The sequence below is a fragment of the Pristis pectinata genome, chromosome 16 (assembly GCF_009764475.1).
Source record: "Pristis pectinata isolate sPriPec2 chromosome 16, sPriPec2.1.pri, whole genome shotgun sequence".
Classification (NCBI taxonomy): domain Eukaryota; kingdom Metazoa; phylum Chordata; class Chondrichthyes; order Rhinopristiformes; family Pristidae; genus Pristis; species Pristis pectinata.
In genome coordinates this window covers 2995947-3008163 of record NC_067420.1, presented here as the reverse complement: position 1 = coordinate 3008163, position 12217 = coordinate 2995947, and the positions used below count along the sequence as shown (strand labels likewise).

At 43.9% G+C, this 12217-nt stretch overlaps 1 protein-coding gene across 1 annotated transcript in view; it reads right to left on the bottom strand.

The window, feature by feature from the left end:
- Positions 1 to 12217, bottom strand: part of LOC127578705 (solute carrier family 12 member 5-like) — a 490113-nt gene that overhangs the window by 104895 nt on the left and 373001 nt on the right. The window contains 2 exon segments of the mRNA XM_052031027.1: positions 4698 to 4939; positions 9138 to 9268. Coding sequence (XP_051886987.1) covers positions 4698 to 4939; positions 9138 to 9268 — 373 coding nt within the window.

Below are 12217 nucleotides of genomic sequence, written 5' to 3'. Positions count from 1 at the left end.
GGCATTTCTCAGTTCTTTGGTAAGGGGGTTAAGGGTTATGGGGAGAGGGCAGGAGAATGGGGTTGAGAAAAAAATCAGCCATGATTGAATGGCGGAGCAGACTCGATGGGCCGAATGGCCTAAATCTGCTCCTATACCTTATGATATAATGTAACACCAAATAATGCACAACATACTGTTCCAAAGCTAAGATGGAGCTGTGTTTTAGCTGCCCTGAACCTCAAAAGGTTTAATTTTCTTCGATATGGGAGTGACAAGTTCCTGGCAGTTCGCTGTCCCTGAGGGAAGTTTGCAGAGGTACCTGGAAGCTTTTATCTCTGGTTTCAGAAGATGAAACAGCTGCCTCTTTTTATTTTATGTCTTACAAAGATCAGAATGTGTTGCATGTGGATATGCACAAATCTTTTTTACAGAAAGGCACTGAACATAAGTGCAAAAACTCTCATTATCTGCTCTATTATCAATTTGCTGCAATTTAAAACAAGGGCTCTGTTGGCCCACTCACTGCTGATCTCCTCTGCAGACTGTACTTTAATCTAGTTTTAACCTTGCCTCTATTCTAGGGACACATTTTTGGTCATCCTATTGAGCACGTGAATCTTTTGAAACTTAAGCTTATATACTTCCATGATATGGATCTGTATGGTGATCTGCCCTTGTTTATTGTGGTAGCCTTTCCCTGATCTGAGCCTGGTTATAAACTGCCCCCACCCACAACAAAGAGAGAGATACTCGAGGAAAAGGAGCGGAAAGGAAGCCGAGTTATTCGGCACTTTGAGTCTGCTTTATTATTGAGCTTGTTACTTTTGATTCCCTTCGTATCCAAAATATCAGTCTCTGTCTTATACTCAATCGACTGAGCATCCATTGTCTTTGGGGCTAGACAATTCCAAGGATTCAGAACCCTTCAGAGAAAAATTCTTCTTCATTTTCGTGCCAAATGGCTGACCCCTGAAACAATGGCCTCTGGTTCTGGGTTTTCCGTCAAAGAAAAGGCCTGACCTGTTAAGCCCCTTAATGAGTTTCAATAGATCATTGCTCATTCTTCTGATCTCTATGGAATACAGGCTTAGACTCTCATTCCCTCCTCACAGGACAATTCAATCATCTCAGAAATCCCTCTGGTGAAATTCTTTTGCTCTGATAAAGGGGCCGAGTCTATGCTAATACTTCAGTTGTGGCCTGATCAGAGTCCTATGTATCTGCTACAACTTCAGTTCAATCCTTGGCAAGAAAGGCTAAAATATTTCACTTTCCCAAACTGTTCTCTGTACCAGCAAGTTAACTTTTTGATTTGTTTACAAAATCACCCAGGTTCCTTTCAACATCAACTTTTTCCAGAGTCACAGTTTAAAAAACTATCCTAATCCTCTACTTTTCTTATCAAAGTGGATATCTTAACACTTACATAAAATGTCTTCCTCTTGCTCACACAGTTAACCTGTCTGTAAATCTATGCAACCTTTACTGTAATCCAGTTCACAATTTATGATATCGCTTAGCTTTGTATCATCAGCAGACTTAAATTTGCTCATCTAAGACATCGATATTCATTGCAAGTAGCTGAACCCCAAACTTTGATGCTTGAAGCTCTTCAGCTACCAAACAAAAACCATCCCTTTATTCTTACTCTTTGTTTTCTTCCTGTTGATTGGTTCTCAATCCATGCTATCATTTACTTCCAGTACCACAAGCTTTGATTTTTGAGTGGGACCTTAACAAATGCTCATTGACAATCCAAGTATATCACTGTTTCCCCTGTCACCATGCTAGTTAGAACATCACCAACTTCCAAAGGCTTTGCCAAACACTTAACCGGCAAGCAGCTTTTATGTAAGTGTTATATCAGATTGAACTATGTATCCAATTTATCTGCCTCAGGCTAAATTTACTCACATGAGTTCATCTTTTTTAATAATTGGCATGACTAGAGGTTGAGTGCAAAAGAGTCCTAATGAAGACATTGTTCTTGGAGCTTCTGAGACCAAACTGAAATCTTCAAGTGTTCTTACTTCTGCAAACCCCTCCACATCCTGCTCAGCTTTGGACTGGTGAAAGGACATCCCCATACAATCACCTATCCCTCTCACATTATTGTTTGAATAGCGTTTTATGTTTTCTATTCTCTCAAATGTGTTTGTACTTCCCACTTGATCATTTGGAGACATGGATACCAATCTTTAGACTTCTTGAAATCTTAAATCCAAGACGTGCTGGTCTGATCCAAACCATCTGTTTTACAGACAGGAGAGAGTAAACATATGTCTGCTTCTTCTGAAATGAGCTCTGCTGATTGTCTCCTCCAAGTCTGGCAACTGCCTTGAGCCATTTGTTACAGAGCAACCAGTCTCTGTCCTATTCTTACTGCCATGTTTTTGTTGGCTGGAATAGCTCTGCCTCTTTGTCAAAGATGACCTGGAAGGGTGAGTGTGGAGGACTTAACGATAGACGCTTCATTAAAAGTGAAGGGGAGATCTCCAGTGTTCTCTTGTAATCATCATCTTGGACATGAGGCACGACCACTAACTCCCACTTGGACAGCTTACACTTGAATGCTAACCCCGTCTGGGTTGATGTGGGCTATTCTGTTATCAGGTTATTCTAATAAACCTTTGCTGAATGTGTTGTGATTCTGACCTTTTCTTTCATTTTCTTTGCTTTATTTTCTCCTTTACTTGTAGCTTTTGAAGGCACTTTTTGTACAATGCAATTCAAAACAAAACATCCAAAGTATAACACTGATGAAATAATTGGCTTTACCAATCGCAATTAGGAATGATTGAAACGAAATGATGCATTTTCATGCACAGAACAAGCTAGTGTCTTTAGACTACAACTGTAAATCTACTCCAAAAGAAAATCGGAGTCTTAAGTTGCAAAGTTGCCTTATAAATGCATTTTCTTCCCTCACTGAAACAGTTCTCCATTGCAGTGGTTCCCAACATGTAGTTCATGGCAATCATGGCCAAAGGTGATCAGGGATCCGTTATGTTGAGGCAATTTAGTTAGAAAGCTCACACAAAAGACGTGATAATAAATGAACAATACTTCAAGAATAAAAATATAGGTGGCAAAATAGCTGTCCTGGAGGCAGGATAATGAGCTGTCCATTGGAATTCCCCGGACAGCCTTAAGGAACTGACCAGTGGAGGGAGGAGGGTGCATGTGTCTTACTGAGAGTGAGGAACTGGAATGTCCATTGACAAATGTCAGGAACCACAGTTCTACTTTCATAGATTTCTCTAATTTTGAATGTTATCTATCAAAAAGCAAGCAATTCAACAGTTTAACTGCACCAGTCATGGGAATTCAGCAGAATCCATTATTTACATATTTTAGAATAACAGAATTATGGTTAAGGCAAATTGTGCAATGCAGCACAGAAATAAGCATGGTAGCAAATTAGGATGGAACTAATAAGAATTTTTTTTTTATTTACAGCATGGTAACAGGCCCTTCCTGCCCAACGAGTCTGCGCCGCCCATTTTAAACCCCCAAATTGACCTACCCGTACGTCTTTGGAATGTGGGAGGAAACCGGAGCACCCGGAGGAAACCCACGCAGACACGGGGAGAACGTACAAACTCCTTACAGACAGCGACGGGAATCAGAAATTTTTTTTACTTTCAACGGAGTAAAGAAAGTGTGAATTAATTTACCAGAAAGGGACTTCGAACATAGCAGAATAAATGGGTTCATAAAATGGTTGGATCCATTTTTAGAGAGAAACCATTATGGGATTTGGTTAAAAAGGTGGTCCGTTGGATTGACCTACCAGTTAAAAGTAGATTACCTCATGCTTTTTTTTACAATTATTACATTTAAAAGACTGGGATTCAGAGTCAGGTAATCTTTAAACTGGGATTTCCTTGGATGAAACTACTGAACCGCATCAGAAAAATATGCAGTTGGGTTTTTCAAGGAACACCCATGATGAACTGAATGAAGTGTACTTCAAAACCACTCAAAGCGTTGAACCTTTTGTCTTAATTATTGTTTTGCTTAGCTTTATTGGACTGTGTCTGAATCCGTTATTACGGTAGTGTGGCAGTTAGCGTAATGCTATTACAGCGCCAGCAACCCGGGTTTAATTCCGGCCACCGTCTGTAAGGAGTTTGTACGTTCTCCCTGTGTCTACGTGGGTTTCCTCTGGGTGCTCCGGTTTCCTCCCACATTCCAAAGACATATGGGTTAGGAAGTTGTGGGCACGCTATGCTGGTCCCGGAAGCGTGGCAACACCAGAACATTCTACGCAAAAGGTGCATTTCACTGTATGTTTCGATGTACATGTGACCAATAAAGAGATCTTATTCTATTCCCTTATTACAAAGATTCATAACAAGTCTTTCCATATGGACCTCCTAGATAAGCTGGAAACTCAGAATAATTGTAGCAGGTCATACATTATCTACAGGACTTTGTAAGGCAAATATACTAATGTGGAGCCTTTCATTTTGCTGTATTTTTCCAATGTTTTTTTCACTTTATTTCAGATTTATAACATTCAGCACTTTATCGCTAATCTGTCCAGGTTATCTGTGCAGAAGATGGAGGTGAGGGAATAAACTTTGGTTCTGAATTCAATTAATGTCCGACTAGTTCCAGCGTTTACATTATCTCTTGGTAATCTCAGGCACCATGATTGGTGATTTAATATTCACAAATATTGCATTGTCACTCTGTGGTTTTGTACTTACGGGAAGTTTGGTGGGTCAAATGCAGATTTGATAACTCCAGCATATATGGAAAGAATAGATAGGATGACACATGCCAGGAATACCAGAGCAAACTTGTTGACGTATTTGACTCCTACAAAGACTACCAGAGCCATGCAGGTGAGGACACATGTTCCATACACACGCATGTTATTCAACATGGCTGCTGCTTCCTCACTGGCTTCCTCGGCTTTGAAAATTGCCATACTGGGGAATATGTACGTCTGTAAAAAGTACAGGCAGTTACAGAATTCTTGAAGACACACATTGCCATCTTTTCCCTTAGACTCTTTTGAACATAGTTATTAGTGCTTTTGCAAAGGAAATGGCAGGACTCCCACCAATCAACTCAATGTTAGCTGTACATACTATTAAACAGACAAGCAGGCTGGATCAAAACACGGTGGGGCGAATAGAAGGCAGTGGGCTGGAAATCCATTGCATGTGTAAGTACATGTCAGAGCCCTGCTGTGCCAGAGACCTGTGCCAACTTTGGGTAAGTTGCTCCGCTCAAACACTGCCCCCTCTTCTGGATAAGGTCCAAAGCATTGCATATGGTGGAACAGCCTCGTACACGCAAGCACTCCCAAAGCCCTTTCCTCCAACACTTGCCCTTAAGGAGAATGAAGACCAGAAAGGGAATCAGATTGGTGGACGGATAGCAGAAGCTGATTAGTAGGTAGACTGGAGTATGTTTGAGGAGAGGATCTGTGGGAGGGCAGGATGCTTTGTGCAGGATTGCAGAGGAGATGATTAAGGACAGGGATTACAATTGGGTGGCCAAAGACTGTTGGCATTGAGGGGCAATATGTGATGATTACTGATGAGGAAAGGGAAGGATCCTCTCTGGGGATACACCTCTCAGGCTTCCTGGCAGAGGGTCAGGATAGGCAGGGTTCTTTGCCTCAAGCCTCTTTAAGACTTACTTTGGTGTTCAAGGCCCATAAACACAGAGGAATTTTGCACAAGCGATATCAGTTGACTGCTTTATACCATATGACATCACTGTACATACCCAGTGACCACCATACATATGCATAACTATCCAATTACTTTGATGGCTGGGTTCTGAAAAACATTCGATTGCATAGCACATAAAAACGTTAAGCCAAAGGATGGAATTCTAGGCCAGAGCATCAACGTTCAGTTGAACACTGTCATTATATGTTTACAATAATAATCAAGTTAGTTCTTTAAATTTTCAAATAGTGCTGCTTTTCCCCTCATGTCTGCCCTGCTTTTCAATGAGGTCACGGTTGATGTGCATCTCAATTCCCTTCCCCTAACCGAGCTTCACCATCCCTCAACACCCACTGAATAAAACTGTATCAATGGCAGTCTCAAAAGTGGATTTTGTATTGTTTTGTTGCAGAGAATTCCAAATGTCTCCTGCCTTATAGCACATGGTGGTTGATTTTACTGGACCTCTGTGCTATTGACCTAGATTGCAATCCAGCACCGAGCGGTGATCAGTCCTGGGTTCTTTCTGGGCTACATGACCAATAACACGTTGCATTTATTTACACAGCTAATGGTGAGGCAGGTGCTGATCTTCAAAGCTATTTCTATTGGAATTTTATGATCCCTTCAGCAGTGAAAATGCCATTCGATGCAAACAATCTCAGTTTAGGAAAATAATTCCTTTACATAATTAATGCTGACATTTTCCCAGCCCTGACATCAATGGATAGCAGTTCCCAGACTGCGGCTGGTGAGCGGATGTGGATAACTGGGAACAAGGGTGGGTAATTCTGTTGTTCACAGCTCCAGTGATCCTGCTGCGATCCTCACTTCAGCTGCTGTCTGTGTGGAGTTTGCACGCTCTCCCTGTGACAGCATGGGTTTCCCCTCACAGCCCGAAGATCTTTTAAAAATTTTTATTTACAGCGTGGTAACAGGCCCTTCCGGCCCATCGAGTCCGCGCCACCCATTTTAAACCCAAATTAACCTACCCATACATCTTTGCAATGTGGGAGGAAACCGGAGCACCCGGAGGAAACCCACGCAGACACAGGGAGAACGTACAAACTCCTTACAGACAGCGACGGGAATCGAACCCTACACTGGCAGGTAATGTGGCGACAGTAAATTACTCCATAGCGTAGGTTCATGGCCAAGAGAATCATAAGGAGAGTTGGTGGGCATGTGTGAGGGGGGTAAGTTGCAGCAGTGCAGGGAAACAAGGACTCAGGACCCTGGGAGCTGGCATGGAGCCTATGGATTGAATGGCCTCCTTTTATATCATTTTAAGCATAAATTAAGTCATTGCTGAGTGGGGTGGGGGCAGTATGCAGAAGAACTTGTGTAACGGCGGATTTATTTTCATTACCTTGTGAAGCCATGGGCATTTAGCAGCAGGTTGAGAGGTGCATAGCATTCAGCTGGGACAGAGGCCGCAACTGCTGTAGGCCACAACGTCAGGCCTGAGCCTGGGAGCTGAGTGTTGGGGTCAGCGTCTCACTGGTAGGCTCTGCAGGCCTCAGGCAGTCTGCATTCCTTGACTCGACATGGAGGGGCTGACTAAGGACTAGGATGTACTGCTGAGGCTTTATAAGGCATTGGTCAGACCGCATTTGGAATACCGTGAGCAATTTTGGGCCCTGTATCTAAGGAAGGACGTGCTGGCCCTGGAGAGGGTCTAGAGGAGGTTCACAAGAGGAGCCCAGGAATGAAAGGCTTAATGAATGAGGGGTGTTTGATGTCTCTGGGCTTGTTCTCGATGGAGCTCAGAAGGATGAGTGGGGAATCTCATTGAAACCTACCGGACACTGAAAGGCCTGGATAGAGTGGACATGGAGAGAATGTTTCCATCAGTGGGAGAGTCCAGGATCCGAGGGCACAGCCTCAGAATAAAGGGATGTCCCTTTAGAACTGAGTTGAGGAGGAATTTCTTCAGCCAGAGGGTGGTGAATTTGTTGCCACAGAGGGCTGTGGAGGCCAAGTCATTGGGTGTATTTAAGGCATAGACTGACAGGTTCTCGATTGGTAAGAGGATTAAGGGTTCTGGGGAGAGGGCAGGAGAATGGGGTTGGAAAAAAATCAGCCATGATCGAATGGCGGAGCAGACTCGATGGGCCAAATGGCCTAATTCTGCTCCAATATCATGGTCTTGAGGGGGTCCTCACCAAGCCTCCTCGGGGTCCCCCATTGACAGGGGTCACTGTGCGCGACAAGGGGGCCAATTGCGCTGGCAACAGCGGTGGTGTTTCTGGAAGGTTGTCTCCCCAGATGGCCAGAGTTTCCATCCCTGCCAGCACTGTGTTGCAGAACCCCTCAGCTCAGTCTCCGAGAAGGTGGCTGGCGTGATGCCTGAACAGTCCATCCCCCTGGGATCTATCCACCCTCTTACTGCCCCCTTCAGACCATAACCCTCTCTCAGGGCTCTGGCTGTCTACGTTTGTCCTCACCATGGTATGCTGGCTAATGCTGGTAGCTGCTGGTAACACTCTGTCACTGCTGGCATTAACTCTGGAGAGTTATGGTGGCTGTTGGTTACTCTAGAGGGGTTACATCGGAAGAGGAGTTTGCAAACCTGGCCCTCCGTAATTTTTATTCTTGACCCCCTCCATTAGAAAAAGTTTAAAAACATAGGAGCTCTTGTTCCAATCCCTGGTGTATGGTACTTCAAGGTATCCAAGACAGGAAACTCACTGGAACAGATATATCCCATCCACTGCCTAAATGCTGCTCCCAGCCCCACAAGGAAAGTTAGGCCCCTGTTACCCAAGAAATCCCACTGCCAGACCTCTCCTCTGCTGAAGGGAAACCCTTCGCATCTCCTCCTCCACACCTTCCTGAGGTGGGAACATCATTTTTTCATTCTTTGGCGGAGCCCCCTCCACCTGATAGTCTGCTCCAATTACTGGCCAGCTACCACTTCTGGCTGGGTCCACTTCTGGAGGCTGTACCTCATGATTTCCCACCACTACCCGTTGACTGATCCATTTACCCACCTCTCCTCTGTGGCACTTCTCCTGCCTTAGATCAGCACCCAGGACATTAGGGCCTCATTCCTGGAAATTCCAAACAAGTCTCAGCAGATTGTGATCCTTGATGGATGATCAATGTAGTTCGGGGAGCTAACATTACATGGGCTCCACAAAACCAAGATTGCGGCTGTTTGATTGAAAGCCATTTGCATCACCAGATGCAATGAATCTGTGGCTCAATCATGTTGCTGCTTTTGTGTGTTCCTATACATTTGATGGAGATTCTTGACTTCAGTGATCCAGTCAGTTAACACAGTGGCCTGTGTGTGAATTACACTCTCAGCTGTTATTTAATTTTTTTTTCTTAGTAATGAGCACTCAACTTCTGACTACATTATTGACTGTAAGGTGCTTTGGGGAACCCTGAGGTTATGAGACTTATCACAGAAATGCCCTTCTTTACTTCTTCCAGCCCTTGGTGTCTTGTACTCACCAGCAGGATTTCAATGGTGCCCAGGATATACATGGCGCCAGCAAATGTTGTTCCCAGGTAGAAGCAGAGTCCCACTGCACCCCCGAATTCAGGACCCAGTGAGCGGGAGATCATGTAATAGGAACCACCAGCTGCAGGAAACACAAGCAAAAAGGGAAGAAGATGTTAATGCTTAACTGTTATGTCCTATACGGCTTTCTCTCTTTGATTTGCCATGAGATCAAATCAAAAGTGATACTGAAAGTGTGCTATATTTATCTGAGAATTAACTGAAACAAATTCAAGCTTGAACTCATAATTTATTACATAACAACTTGTATTTATATAGTGCCTTTAATGTCTGAAGGTACATCACAGAACTCTTATGAAACAAGATCTGATACCAAGCAACATAGTGAGATACTAGATCTGTTGACCTGAAGTTGTATTAAGGAGGTAAGTTTTCATGAATATTTTATGGATGGAAGAGAAATAAAGACATGCAGAGGTTTAGGGCGGGAACTTCAGTGCTCAGAACTTTGACAGTCAAAGGCAGCGTCGCCATTGGTGGAGGCCAGAGATGGATGAGGTCTCAGAGCCAGAGGCCGGCTGGACCCACAAACCTCACCACCTTCTCATTCCGACTGGTCTCATCACAGGCGACGTTCATGTCATTGCCTGCCTCGGCATCCAGTCGTCAGTCGTCTAACTTGATCTTTTTTTGTGCTAGTGGTGAGGTCCAGCAAATGTCCCAGGGAAAGCAAGCTGAGGATGTGGTGGATTAGATGGTCACCCCAGCAGAATGTGGCCTCCACTCCACGTTTTCCTCCAACTGAAATACGATCCTGAATCTCCTGTGACTCTGATGCTCAGGTACTGTATATCGAGGATGTTATCCTCCACTTGTCCATGGCAGTATGTTGCACCTCCCCTTCCTACTGTGTGGGTGAATGTGAGGAAAAGCCTATGATGTTAACAAGTAGGTCATTCAGTCCCATGTACCAGATGCTAATGTTTAACAGGATGATGGCTGATCTTCTGCCTTTGACTCCTTAGTTCCCTTAGTATACAGAAATCTATCGCTCTTGGTGTTGAGTGAACTCAGTGACTGAGCTTCCACAGTGCTCTGGAATAGAAAATTACCGAGATTCACCAACCTTTGGATGAGGAAATTTCTCCTCATCCAAGTCTAAATGGACCTTTCCCTTATTTTGAGAATATGGTCTGGTCTCCACAGCTGGGGGAAATGTCCTCTCTGCATCCAACTGTCGAACCCTACCAGGTCTGATGAAGTATCTTCAACCTGCATTGCTAGCCCTTTATCTTCCCATAAGTGCTGAGAGTTTCCAGCATTGTCTGCTTTAATTCCAGATTTCCAGCATCTGTGGTGTTTTTGATTTTCATTGTCAGAATTTTGTTAGTTTCAACGAGATCTTCTCTCGTTCTTCACAACTCCAGAGAATACGGGCCCAGACTATTCAATCTCTCCTCATGTGGCAAACATACCATCCCTGGAACTAGTCTCGTGAATCTTTGCTCCACTCCCTTTATGGCACATACATTTTTCATTAGGTGAGGAGACCAAAACTGTATGGATTACCCCAGGTACAGTTTCACCAGTGTATCCCCAGATGCTCTCGCTGATGTCCATCGCCACCTTCTCTGAGTCTCAAAGTGTTGCAGAATAAGCAGTGCCCATGTTATGTGACCATTGAAACCTGCAGAGCGTGATTCACAAGTAACCATAGAAACATAGAAACAGAGAAAACCTACAGCACAATACAGGCCCTTCGGGCCACAAAGTTGTGCCGAACACGTCCCTACCTTAGAAATTACTAGGCTTATCCATAGCCCTCTATTTTTCGCAGCTCCATGTACCTATCCAAAAGTCTCTTAAAAGACCCTATCGTATCCGCCTCCACCACCGTTGCCGGCAGCCCATTCCACGCACTCACCACTCTCTGAGTAAAAAACTTACCCCTGACATCTCCTCTACACCTACTCCCCAGCACCTTAAACCTGTGTCCTCTTGTGACCACCATTTCAGCCCTGGGGAAAAGCCTTTGACTATCCACACGATCAATGTCTCTCATCACCTTATACACCTCTATCAGGTCCCCCCTCATCCTCCGTCGCTCCAAGGAGAAAAGGCTGAGTTCCCTCAACCTGTTTTCATAAGGCATGCTCCCCAATCCAGGCAACATCCTTGTAGTCACTTTGAAGGTTTCTAAAATAGACTGGAAAGCGTAGAAAATATTGTCAAGTTTGTTCCAAGATTTATTTAACAGCCATCTGCCACAGCTTCTGAGAACAAAGCAATGCAAAAAAGTCATTCAAGATAGTAGGTTGCAGTAAAACAGAAAGTGCCGGAAACACTTGAGAGGTCAGACAGATTTTATTTCAGACTTCCAACATCTGCAGTTTTTTTGATTTGAGATGGGTGCTTTCTTCAACACATTAACTAATTAAGTCTTCACTTTCCTCTATTGCCGTATTCAGGAGTTCAGTAAATCCATGCAGATAACCTCCTATTAAAGTTGATCTGAATGATCTGTGCTTGCTACCTCTCCTGAGGGTAGATCCTTGAGCACAGTCTGACGGGATGTGGTGAGGTGCAGAAGCTGCCATGATGCAGGAGGCTTTGTGATGTTCTCTCCCTCGCAGAGCACTTTGAGTCACAATATGCATCCACACCCACCTGTTGATATCAGTTATTATTTGGGCCATCAGGTCAGGAGGGAGTGATATATCCTACATTGTAACTCACCTTGAGATTGTTGAATTCTGTCACTGGAAACAAGGTGTAAAGCCACTTGAGTACGCCTTCCTGTCAATAGTCACCTCCAGGCAATAAGTTGACAAAAATCCAAGAAATAAAATTACGTAATTGTGCTCATTAATATTTAGAACAGGCATCTGAGAATAAACTTCTCCTAAAATTGTCAGACAGGATGGACTGAATGAGGTTTCTTGGTTTGAATTAATCACTTAGTTATTGTAAAAATTGGACTCTGCTTTTAAAAGAAGGGACTCAGACAGGTTCCCTTCCCCACCTTGCTGACCTGCCCATCTCCTCTCCTCCCCTGCCCTGTCCTTTATTC